The 13,251-nt window shown below is 43.7% G+C and overlaps 1 protein-coding gene across 7 annotated transcripts in view; it reads left to right on the top strand.

Moving 5' to 3' along the window:
* Positions 1 to 13,251, top strand: part of LOC137340905 (histone deacetylase 9-like) — a 641,963-nt gene that overhangs the window by 603,371 nt on the left and 25,341 nt on the right. For 6 of the 7 annotated variants that reach the window (XM_068003748.1, XM_068003726.1, XM_068003718.1 and 3 more), the window contains one exon: positions 8,311 to 8,444. In XM_068003748.1, the coding sequence (XP_067859849.1) occupies positions 8,311 to 8,444 (134 nt within the window). Of the gene's footprint in view, positions 1 to 8,310; positions 8,445 to 9,245; positions 9,280 to 13,251 lie in introns of those variants that run through there. The other variant, XM_068003754.1, reaches the window with a different exon arrangement.

The raw sequence follows: 13,251 nt of genomic DNA, 5'->3' as shown, positions 1-13,251 counted from the left end.
GATTGTTCAGGTGGATGTTAAACATCCTATGACATTATTGGAAGGACAGCGAGTTCTCTCGGTGTGTGCTAGACAATATTTCTTCATCAAAAAACACCTCCAATAAAAAACAGATTAACTGGTCACTCATCTCTTTGCTCACTGTGAGATACTTTTCCATATGTAAAATGGCTGCTATATTTACCCAAATAACAATAGTAATTGCACAATGTGATAAAATATAGGTTAGTGTCATGTTAAGCTGTAATAGTTACAAGAATCCTGACTCCAAAAGATAACAAATACACAAATCCTAATTCCAAATGTTAGCAAGAGATCTCAGGCTGGATTTTCCTCCATTATACCACTCAAAGTCGAGCAGTATAGTGGTGGAAAATGAGGGGAAATGGGATGGAGAGGCCTACTGCAGGATCCCTTGCCCTACTAGGACAAGAGATCTAGCAGTAGCCCGATTTGCCTGAAACCACATTAGGGTCAATTTAGCAACATTCAAATTGCCACTGAAGCATAATAAATTTGCCCAATCCCAGACAGATGTCGCTATGGAAGATTGTGCAGACTGAAGAAATAGCCAAGCCAGCAAGGAGCTGGTAGGAGGTTGGCACTGTGGGATTTCCATCCTCCTGATTGGAAGAGGGTTGGCCTCATAGGAACTTCTGGGGTCATTCTAATTTTAATACTTTTAGAAAGCCCCCAGCCTTTAATGAGCCTGACACTAGGAGCTCATGAGAGAAGGTTGGGTACAGGATAATGTATGATCGGAACATTTAATGTAATGCAGTCACTTAAAGGTAAGCGCCTGCATACAGGGGCAAAAACTATGTTAGCCTTTAAAATATATATTTCAGCCTTTCCAAACACTATCTACAGGATGTCTGTGGCAACTATCCCTGTTCCACTGGGATTTCACCCCATTTTTTGCTGGCAGCCATTTTCTGGCAGGAGGGCTTTGGGCTTCGGGCAGAATTTCTGCCATTCTCTCCTCCCTCATGTCAAGGGGGCAAGTTGGGAGGAGTTCCAGGACTGCCCTTGGAATTCTATCCTTTATGCCCTTAAAAGGCCTCTGCTGAATTCACGCCAGATAAAAGCCGGCATGAGTCCCTTTGAAGCCTTTTGAAAGGCCCCAAATGTTACTAATGTAATCATTCCCAGAGGGGATCAATTAGCTTATGTCTGGAGATAGAATAGAGAGGAAGATTTCAATAAATTTAATTTGATGTTTGACCCAGAAGAGCCTGGAGCACCTCAGGTGGATCCTTACAAGGTTGAATTAGGATGGGCGCTGCTTAAGTGCCCTTGTAGGTGACCCCATATTCAGGGTTTGACACTGGGCTTCCATCCTGGGACTAAGGCGGATGGGGGTTGCACTCTGCCACTCTTTGATGCTGTAGAAATCTGCCATTTCTAAGTGGGTGAGGGGGGAGCAGAAAATTCCATTCCAGTTACGTTTTGAATAAAAATATAAGAAACGGATTTGATTTAATTATTAAAGCGTTCAATTGTATAGTTTAAATCAGACTCAGGCCCTGCTGTACTTCACAGATAATGCAGGATATTCTGATTTTTATTCCGGAAAATAGTCTTTTTAAGAACTAGTTATAAATTGCGCTAGTATTCTGATCATTTGAACGCTGTAACTGAAACGTGTCTAATTACAGAACATATGACAATATGTACGATGCAGAACGATCAAAGGAAACATTCAGTTTCTGCATTTGGGGCCTGCGGTTTGTAGTCGTCCAAGGCATACGCAGGGTTGACTTTGACATTAAAGAAACAAAAGGTAAATTATTCCTGGCTGTCTGTTTATTACAGCCTGATGTCAAACTTGGCAGGATATCTGAGTCCTCTTTGAACTTAATATACAACAGGGATACCAGCCTTCTGGAATCGCAAACATAATGCATGACTTCCTTCATCCCAGATACAGGCTGATGCTCTCTTATTTCATTGCTTCACACATTTGATGTTCATGATGTACAGCAGTCAGAAGTTTTATAATGGTTTAAAAAAAACGTTTGTTTGATATCAACACTGCTGCGATGTGAAGGTAGAATTACATTGTGAACTCTTCAGTGCCTTGCCCTTTATAATGCACTTGCCTTCCTGCAATCAGGGTGTGGTGTCAGGACTGCTGCATCACAGCTGAGTGGAGCAGTGTCACTGCTCCACTCCAAGTGTCTTTCTCTTTAAATGCAAGGGAGCAAAATAATCAGGAATGCTTGGGAAAAAAAAAGTATAAATCATGACTGTAGCAATAACAAAGGGGAATTGAGTTATTTGAGGTTTTCTACGAGTTTTAATTGGAATTTTTTAAAACAATATTTCATATTTATGTCAGTTTGTCAAAGGTTATGGTCTATACCTCCCTTTCAGTGGAACTGGTCACACCCATCAAGTGTTGTCTACAATATCTGATCAGAGACCTGAGGCCGTTACAGCTCCTTGGAAGTTGAGCAGTGAAGCGTGTGGGCTCTAAATTGGGCCCCGTAGCGTCCGCTGTGTAGAAGCTATACCGGCTCCTAAGGACCCAAAATGACATCCGGAATGTGTGCGCCGGTCACCATATTGGTAAAGGCATTCGTGCACACTCAGATAACGAACGCCGGCAGCATGTAAAGTAGGGACAATATACGGTGCATCAGTGTGCAATGCTGATTTAAAAGGACAGATGCGATTTTGGAACTTAACGCTCCAGCCAACGCGCTGTCTTAACCTCGCACAGCTAAACAGCATGGAGGACACGCCCCCTCCCCCCCCCCCCCCCCCCCCGGCAACAGTGCCATTTAAAGGGATCATGCAGGAGTTACAGGTTAGTTGCTAGATTATTGCTTCTGGCTGCTGATGCATTTGTACCTGTTTTTGGAGGTCTCCTATATTTAAATACTACGATTAGGGAACATAGTCTAAAAATTAGAGCCAGGACCTGCAGGAGTGAGGTTAGGTAACGCTTCTACACACAAAAGATAGTAGACGTTTGGAACGCTTTTCCGCAAACGGCAGTTGACGTGAGCTCAGTTGTTAATTTTAAATCTGAAATTGATAGATTTTTGTTAACCAAAGGTATTAGGAACATAGGAACAGGAGTAGGCCATTCAGCCCCTCATGCCTGCTCCGCCATTTGATAAGATCATGGCTGATCTGTGATCTAACTCCATATACCTGCCTTTGGCCCATATCCCTTAATACCTTTGGTTGCCAAAAAGCTATCCATCTCAGATTTAGTTTTAGCAATTGAGCTAGTATCAATTGCCGTTTGCAGAAGAGAGTTCCAAACTTCTACCACCCTTTGTGTGTAGAAATGTTTTCTAATCTCGCTCCTGAAAGATCTGGCTCTAATTGTTAGACTGTGCCCCCTACTCCTAGAATCCCCAACCAGCAGAAATAGTTTATCTCTATCCACCCTATCTGTTCCCCTTAATATCTTAAACTTCGATCAGATCACCCCTTAACTTTCCAAACTCTGGAGAATACAACCCCAATTTGAGTAATTAAGGGATAAGGCGGGTATATGGAGTTAGGTCACAGATCAACCATGATCTGAATGGCGGAACAGGATCTAGAGGCTAAATAGCCTACTCCTGTTGCTATCTTCCTATGTTCCTATATTAAAGTTTCAATACTCTACAGGGAGTGGGCTGGCTAGTTGACAGGCAACAGCAAGGGCACTGGTGGAGAGGCAGGGGTGGGACAGGAATGCCGTCATCCTGAGAGAGGACAGCAGGTTCATGTTCCATGGAGCCACTGCCACTTGCTGCCTCCTGTTATGTGTCACTTTCTCCTGCAAGAAAGCGGGACATGTGTCAGTGAGTTTCCTGCAAGATGTTTGGGTGATTGGCAGCTATTCAACCATGACAGCCACATGTATGTGACCTGTGTGTTGTGGGTGTCAGGCTTGCAAAAGTGGTAATGTGTGATGGGGAGAGGAAGCATCTGATTGGAAGAGTTGAGTACTGATTGAAAGAGTTTGTTGGTAGGTGGGTGATGGGGGATGTAGTGAGTGGAGCAGTGGATGTGGCTGGTGGTGCAGTTGGTAGGAGATGCAACTAGACAGTTGAACTCATGCACCTTGACCACTCGTGTCAAAACATTGAACGTCTTCGTGAACTGCATCCATGTTCGTGGTGCTATGCACCTAGCATTGACTTCATCCCCTACTGCCTCACACTGCTATGGGAGCATATGTCTGGAGGGCCTCTTGCTCCCCCTCTGCAGATATAGGATGTCCCTCCTTCTGTCCACCTCTAGTACATCATCAGAGAACCTTGGTGCATGCTCTCTCGCAGGCCTGGTACAAACTCAAATCGGCAGATTGGTGAGGTCTGGCATGCAGATTGGAGGATGTGGGATTTAGTGGTGCGCAACCTTTATTCAATGTTTTAACATAACTCAGCAGTTTGTAAACATAGAGACAGGACCTGCATTTGTGATTTCCGTGTGTGATGTCTGATCTCCGTTTAGACTCTATGCGGACCCATATCTTATATTTTGCAAATATCAAAGTCCCGCAATCGTTGAGCAGCCCAGTTGTTACTCATTAAAAGTTCCAGAGTTCCCATCATCACCATGCTTCACTATATTGCAGTACAGATTCACTTCCCAATTTACTTCCACCACTTTCTGTAGCCACACTGCACCTCCCCTTTAAGTGGTGCTAGCCACTCGCGATATCTGGGTTCCTGCTGGTGAGCAGCCACTCAACAGCTCAGGTAACGCTGGCTGGACACAACAATCAGATAAATCACCAGGCCGCACGAATGTTACATGCTGCCTGCATCTGAACGACTGGGCGCACCGCGACCCCTGCGCTCGGTTTCAATATAATCCAATATAAAACCCCTGTATGTCACCATCGACTACTTGCTGGCAGGATTGTATGGTCTGAAGTTTTTATTGTCAGCCCATCAAGAGTTGGTGGGGAATATTATTGTCCTCATTCCGAGGGTAAAGGTATATAAACCATACCTCACTGTGAAGATGGAGATTTAGGGTCTTGTGAATCTTTTTGAATCCATGGAGGTTCAAGTTATCAATGGAAGAGGAGGAAGGAGTGGCTTCCTGCTTCTTCCTGGAATTGGCCTTTGACTCATCAACCAAGGTGTTTGATTCATTTAACCTGAAAAGGGCCAAAGGCTCAACAATGTGGCCCTGGATGGTCCTGCTCCAGATGTTAAGACTGTTGCAGATCTTACAAAATATTTCCCCATCATCCTTTGGAAGATTCTGTCTCATATGATTCCTTTGGGTAGCCATTAAGAACATCTGTCAAGACAGGCCAAAGATTTCATGTGACTACCATGGAAACCCATATTTGCAGAGTCTGCGACATCAAAACCATTGAATTCTTCCCCGTAACTGTTGCTATCTTCATTTGCCAAGTTGAAATGAAGTCTGAGGAAAATCTCAATAAAAGCAGGTATTGCTTTCTCTTGAGCATCATTCAAAACACTTTCATTAATGGACGTGAAGTCTAAACTGAGTATAACATGCAATCTTATTCACTGGATAGGATTCTCCTATAATTGAGCTTCCTAAAGCTTTGATCTTCTGTCATTGTAGGGTGTCCTCATTTTGGCTGCTTCAAATCAAGACAAAGATTGGCAAGATAGCTGGCTAAATGCACATTGCACTATTAACACCTAGCAGGTAAAAAAATCCTCAACTATGATCAAGGGATAGAAATTGGCCATCGTTGCACCCTTTTCCAGATGGAAAATGGAGGCAAAAATGACCAATTTCACAAGGTTATGCCCCATACCCCAAGGATGCCTGAAAAATGTCCAATGTCATATTGGCCTCTGATGATTTTCAGTCATCCGAAGTAGTAGTCTAAAACAGGTATTAGGCCCCTTGCATATGCTAATGAGGAGCCTAATGCCTGTTTTAGGTCCCTTCCGAGAAATTAGTCTGCACTGAGCGTCATGCCTGCTCTGTTCAGGTTTTCCGGGTATGAATACGGCCTAGCAAGTGGCTAGGTAAAATTTTTTTAACATTAATGTGGAACCAGGAGGAGTGTGAGTGCTCCTTCCCGCTCCCATGACACCCGAGGGCCGTTCCCAATCCATGATTGGGCCCCCTTTCCGTTGTCCTCTCCCCACTCCCCCCACCCCCATTTCCCCCCCCCCCCCCCACCAACTTACCTAAGGACTGCTGCAAGATAAGCGGCCCGACATTCATCCTGCTGAAATGGGCAAGCTGCCTTTGGAGCTCACCTAAATTATTGAAATAGAGCCCGAGACTCAATTTCGGACCGGCCTCGGGCCTTCCGGTCAGGGTGTGCACCATTGGTTATGGATCCAAAAATGGGCATTGAACAAGAAAAGGTAATTTGGCCCAGCAACCCTGTTTCTTCCACAAATCATGTGCAATTTACTCTATGATGGACTCTACCCAATGCATTTAATTTCACAAAGAGAAGGTTCTGCAAAGTTTCTCCTTTCTGCCAAATGTAATTGAGTGAAACTACATATTAGCAATCCAGTTCTACTTTATCTTTGACCAGTTGTTTTTCTTGGCATGGCAGTTCCATGGCAGTTCCATGGCGTTAATGATGCATGATCAGCAACAATTGTGCTGCACAGAACATCTGATTATCTCTATCTAAACTTAACCTTATAACCTTAAATTACTAGATCTACATCTATTTTGTGGGTTAATTCAAAAGAAGGTCACTATAAATAGCACCTGATTGGCTGCTATTTGGAGCGACCTACACACTTTTACTCAGCATTATTATTCTTTAGACTTGTCAGCAAAGGATGACCTGCACTACTACTCTGAGACCATGTACTGTAAATAGTTATTAATTATGTATGTTGCTCCCTTTTTAATTCCCCTTAAACTTCTGGCCATGCCTTTAGTCCTATACCTCTGTGATAATGCTTAATTTTTTGGCTGCATGACAGGTTCCATCCTCCTCTTCAGCCTGAATTTTGTCAAAGTCCCCATCCCAGTCACTCATTAGGCTCCATGTTAAATGTCACTTCTTTCTCTCTCATTTTGCTTTGTAGCATAAGTCAGGAAATACAATTAGCACACAGGATTATCATCTGCACTGTCAAACAGCTTATTCTAACTGTAGGAAACAGAATGGTTTCACAGTAGTGTTCTTTGACTCACTGTAATAACAGGAATGAAACAGCAATATTCAACATGAAGCTGTGTGAGCGGGTGAGATGGAGACATCAGTAAGAAGATTGTCTCCATTTAGACGCAAATGGGGCAAGAGAAGGATATTGAAATATGGACCACAGTTCTGCTTTGGACAGTATATTGGATACTAGTGAGTTGAACTTTAAAAGGATGGTCTAAATTGATCACAATATGAGACTGTTTATTGGTATTGACAATTAGAACGTTGACTTTTTTCCTCTCTGAATATCACAATATTAGGTTAAATAACATTGGAGAGACAGATAAAGGTTGTAGTACAATGTCATGGATCAGAAAACATGCAATCATTGCTTCAGATTTGCTCTCAAGGTTAATGAGATTATTCAAATCTTTCAGTTAAATTATATAATCTCAGTATTGAAACTTCATTCCCTGAATCCAACATTTCACATGTTACAAATGACATGTAGTTTCATTTCAGAGCTAATACCAATTCAAAATAAAAATTACAAAAACACTTTTACACTTATAGCTGCATTGGCTTTCAATGCTCATAAACAATTAGATGCACTAAAAGCTTGTCCTTACAATTTAAAAACAAATAGTAATGTAGAATTCAGGTTCTCTGTTGAAAATTTGTGACATAGTAGGACAGCTCATTGGAACTCCAAGGCATCATCCCAGAGAATCTGGATTGCAGGTTCATGCCAGGTTTAAAAAGAACAGGTTTATGATTTTAGTTACACAGAGCACACAGAGGAAGCCGTCCGCAACCCCCTTCCCCCACCCCCGACCCCCACCCACCATGGTGAATTCTTGACCTCAGCTGTGCCTTCAGAGGGAAGTACACAGTAGAAGCCAAAACCATCCCCAAAAGGAGCAAAGGAAAATTAAAAGTGTCCTAGAGTTAGCGAAGGCCTGCCTATAGTATGGGGCCCAGGGAAACCTAGAAGGGGAAACAAGGAAAAGAAGTATTAAAAAAAATTATACCCCGACCCAAAAAAAACAGATGCATGCTTGAATACAGAACAGGCTCCTATCTCCATTGCTCCAGATAAAAAGAAACAGTAAGCATGTTGTAATGCTGGACAAAGCAGCTGGATTACAATGTGGAGAAGAACAGCATGTTCAGTAAATTGTTAGCTGAATACTGTACTAAATTAGTATATCAATATCTTATTCTTTTCTCTGCCTTAGGTTTTCGCTACCTGACTAAGGAGCTAATGAGTTTGGCAAAAGGACACGTGATATTGGTTCTGGAAGGTGGGCACAATCTTACTGCCATCTGTGATGCGTCAGAGGCCTGCCTTTACACTCTGCTAGGAAATGAGGTACAATTTGCTGGCAAGTCAATGCTCAGCTAGAAACTTTCAAATCTTGCTGGTCTTTTTTTTTTCCCTTTCTTGTTCACATTTTGGAAACACTTGTTCCTGCATTAACAGGGTTGCATTTGTAATGTGATGGATGTCATCATTAGCCTAATTATTTTCTTTGATCAGTTTCCCACTGATTAAAATGTGGAAGAACTTCAATACAGGAACTGGATAGCCCTAATTTACAATTGTTTTGACCTCTTAAAATGTAGCCAATTTAATAAATTCTAATTGTAAAAAAGCACCCAAGGATCTCTGTGGAGATATTCTGCACTTTCTCACAAGTACTTATTCATGTGCTGGGAATTTAAGTTCATAAACATTTGATACTTCTTTCTTCCAAAATATTTCACTTTGTACATTATTTATATTGGCCCCAGTTTCTGAAATAAGCAACACACTAGTACATAAGCTTTAATTATCCGTAGAATAATAGAAACTAATTGTGCGATTAGCAGTAATTTCAAGTCTTTTTTTTGAAGTGAGTAAGATGTGTAGGTGTGGGCTAATAACAACCGGAAAGCTTGTGGTACTCTTTTCTTCCAAGTAACTGTCAGCAAAATACTTTGATAGAAGCACTGTTATTCTCAAGAAAAGCAAGAGGCCGTTTTTTTTGATAGTTTGCCTAGGTTATATTTAATAAATAACATAACTACCTCAACCTTTAAAGAATTTCTAATAGAGACATTTGTCTAATTTTATTAAGAATGATAGTGGTTGCCTGGCTAAATCCTGCAATTAATCCTCGTTCATATCTAGGAGTGCAAGAATATCTGACCTACTGAACAAAAGGAAAACAAATGGATCACTTAGAAGGGATCGCAGTATGCAAAAGGATTCAGTTTGTGCGTGGAATTATTAATTATTTATTCTTTGGAAGTTATTTTCTAGGAATATTATGGCACAAATCGATGTAACAGTTTGTTTTTCCTGCACAGGAGGTTTTGCGCCACCTCAGTCATTCTCATTGTTTCATTCTGTGGCCATCAAATTATTTACGCTTGTTTGGAGAGCCCAAAATTCTCTTTAACCTTGGCATGGGGCCAGTATAAAAGCTTTATATAAAACTGTTTTCAAATAACTTTCTTGAAGCAAATAATCAGATTGTCACACTTTGCTTATGCCATGAAAAACAAGGCACATGCAACGGTGCATTATTGTTCATTAAAAAAAATAATAAGCAGTTTGTTTTAAATAAGAAAACAAACTTTGTCCTTACCCTAGCAGCAGGGTAAAAATGTAAAAAAAACAAAGGATGTGATTTTCCTTGGAGCCACTCCCGCTTTGCCGCCGCAGGTTCGCTGAAAGAGCGGTGGAAATCCCATTTGCGTGTGTAAATAGGATTTCCACTGCGCTTTCGGCAGAGTTATGGCAGTGGAGCAGGAGCAGCTCCAAGGAAATTCCCAGCCAAAATAATTTGTTCTTTTTATTCAATGTTGCGCAGCCACTCGTTCCTGTTTCATTTCATTTCTCGGTGGAAGTAGCAACAAAAACTGCACTTCTACCATTCATGGCACTGCCATTTATTCTTTGCTCCTCTCTTTTGAAACTGTTAACTCCTCACTGTGATCTACTCCATTGTGTTTTAATAGATCAAGGGAAAAGGGGGTTGTGAGGGGGGGCCCGAATGTTCTTGATGCCCACGGTCCCAAGACATCTTAATCCGGCTCTGCAGCTGGGAATCCAATCCACTGCATATAAATGGGGTCAAGCGGGCATGGCTACCCCACTGACCCTTTTCTCCCAACTTTTGTCCCAAACCTACCCCAAATAATTACCACCACTAAATAAGTGATGAAAGGAGCTATAGGAAGGTATTTCTGAGGTAGAAACCACATTGAGGAGGCCTTTTTGTGTGCTGCTACTGAAGGCTGGTGTTACTTTGCCTTCATATCTATCTTTTTAAGTACTTGAGAGACTCAGTCAGGATGTTTGTTGCTAGTTAAACTTAGCTCTGCTTTGCTTTACATTGGGAGCATAGATTTCCCAATAGAAATCTCTGTATTCTTATGCTATGAAGAGGAGGAAGATGATAACATAGAAGAAGCTAGATTGGAAGCTCTTAGAGTCAGGCTTCACAAAAGACATCTCTTCCCTATACACTCATGTCCACTCACCAAAGTCTACAGAACAAGGTCTTCATTGACTTTTCTGACTGTCAGTGACTGAAGGCTGTGCTTCCCCTGGAGATTTTTGGGGAGATATATCAACTGCTGGCTGAAGACCTGCAGCCCACTTCCACCAGGAGAACAGCATCATCTATATCAGTCAGTCACCCTGCCTTGAATTTCTTAGTGATCGGATCCTTCCGGGCAACAACTGGTGTCCTTTGCCATGTTAGTCAGGCAGCTGCTCACCAGTGAATCAAGACGATCACTGATGCTCAATTCAGGAGGGCTGTGCAATTCATATCCTTCCCAATTGAAGTAGACAAACAGAGGGAAAGCTATCCAGTTCTGCAGACTGGGATGGTTCCCACTGGTGCAAGAAGGAGTTAACATATATGCTTATGGAACTCAAAGCCCCATATGATATCCTCCTCAATTTTGTGAGTAGGAAAGGTTTTTATTTGATTAATGTCCAATTAACATTCAATGCCAATCACCTTATCCTGCACATCAGTGCTAGATACCCAGGAAGTTGCCATGATGCTTTCATCATGTGACAATCCAACAATGCCACACTCATGACTTGGAGCCGTGTATCTGGATGTTTGCTTGGTGATCAGAGTTCCCCTGCCATCATAGCTGTTGACTCCAGTGCGGCTTCCAGACAATGGGGATATAATGGGGATGATTTTCGGGTGACAGAGCGGATGCGTTGGGGGCTGGGGGCTCCGGAGCCCCCGGCTCCAACCCGCTGAGTTCCGGGTTCCCCAGTGACGCGTCCGGGTGCGCGCGCGCCTCCCGAATGCAGAAGTCCCATCGGCAATTAAAGCCGGCGGGATGATAATTTGCATAGGTTGTCCGATAGTTGAGGTACTTCATTGACTAGACACTTTGGCAAGGGTGCGATTTTGAAGCATCCTCAGAGTGTTTCCCGTGCTGTAGGAAACACTCCCTGTTGCAACAGACATGTTCCAGCCAGCAGCCAGTGGGAGATGCAAATGCTAATTCGACAGGTGGGAAGCAAACATCATTTATTTTAGCAGGGCACTCTGTCACTTCAGACAAAGTTTTGGCTGCAAGACCTTTGTGTTTTCACTCAAAATTCTTCATTTCCACCTAAAACTCTGCTGTGCAAACATATTTAACTACTTTGCGGACCCTCTCAAACTGACACCATCATGATGGGGGGGGTGCCATGGCTGCATTCACCATTACATCCGAGGACGAGCAACATCACCAGACTCACCACGGCGTCCAACTCTGCCACGTGGAGCACCACAACACATTGCTGCGCCGCAGGCACCTGCACAAGAGCACAGAGGGCAACAACAGAGAGAGCAACGTCGCAGGAGGCACTACCCTTGCAACAGGGTCTACAGGCCGAGGCTCAGCTTCCTGGACCTCTCTGAGGAGCAGTGCATATGGAAGCTCAGAGTCAGTCGCCAGGTAGTCGCAAACATCTGCAGCCTCCTTCAGGCTGAGCAGCTGCTGGCTGGGCCGAGCAGCACCTCCTTACCTGTCGCTGTCAAAGTCACCATCACCCTCAACTTCTTCGCCTCCGGATCGTTCCACGGTGCCACCGGGGACATCGCCGGGGTCTCTCAGTCATCTGCACACAAGTGCAAAAGGCAGGTCACCGACGGCTTGTTTCGCAGCACCTCGCACTATGTCAGCTTCCCCATAGTCGACATCAGCCAGATGGAGAGGGCAGTGGGATTCCACGCAATAGCTGGCTTCCCACGGGTGCAGGGTGTAATTGATTGCACCCATATAGCAAAACGAGTACCTCCACACGAGCCAGGACTGTTCATCAACAGGAAGGGCTATCACTCCATCAGCACTCAACTCATTTGTGACCACTGCAAGAGATTCCTTCACGTGTGCGCCAGATACCCTGGCAGCTGCCACGATTTCTTCATCCTCCGGGAATCCAACATTCCGCCCCTCTTCCACGCACCAAACACCCATAAGGTCTGGCTCCTTAGGGTCAAGGGATACCCCCTGCACATGTGACTCATGACACCTCTGAGGAACCCCATCACCGAGCAACAGCCACATCGCTACCAGCTCTACAATTGAGCATGCTATAGGGCTGCTCAAGATGCGATTTAGATGCCTTGATCGCTCTAGGGGAATGCTTCAATACACACCAGACAGTATAAGATGCATTATAGTCATGTGTTGTACCCTGCACAATGTGGTACAACAGAGAGGGGTGCTGCTTGAAGAGGCCCCATCCACTTCTGCCACCCACATTGAGGAGGAAGAGGAGCAGAAGCAACCCAGGGGTAGAAGAATGGCTCACCTGGCTGCTCATGAGGCCAGGAAGTCACTGATATGTGACTGGTTCTCCTAACATCAGACAGTGTGAAGAGTCCAGTCCTCACCACCTGGATAGAGCAGCGCCCACACCAGCACTCCCTCCCCCGCACAAAACAGTCCTGCAACTACACATACACTCACTGTAGAGTGACCCAATGGGTGGCATCAAGTGTTGACGTTCATGATGAACGTCATGAAAGGGCCTTATTACAGACGCCAGTCAAGCATGGCCAAGACCTGGCAGTAGTGGTGACAATAATAATATTTATTAACGACTTAGATGAAGGCATAGAAAGTCTCATATCTAAGTTTGCCGATGACACAAAGATTGGTGG

The sequence above is a fragment of the Heptranchias perlo genome, chromosome 2, assembly GCF_035084215.1.
Source record: "Heptranchias perlo isolate sHepPer1 chromosome 2, sHepPer1.hap1, whole genome shotgun sequence".
NCBI classification, from domain to species: domain Eukaryota; kingdom Metazoa; phylum Chordata; class Chondrichthyes; order Hexanchiformes; family Hexanchidae; genus Heptranchias; species Heptranchias perlo.
Note: the sequence above shows the minus strand (reverse complement) of the source record. Positions and strands in the feature narration are given on the sequence as shown.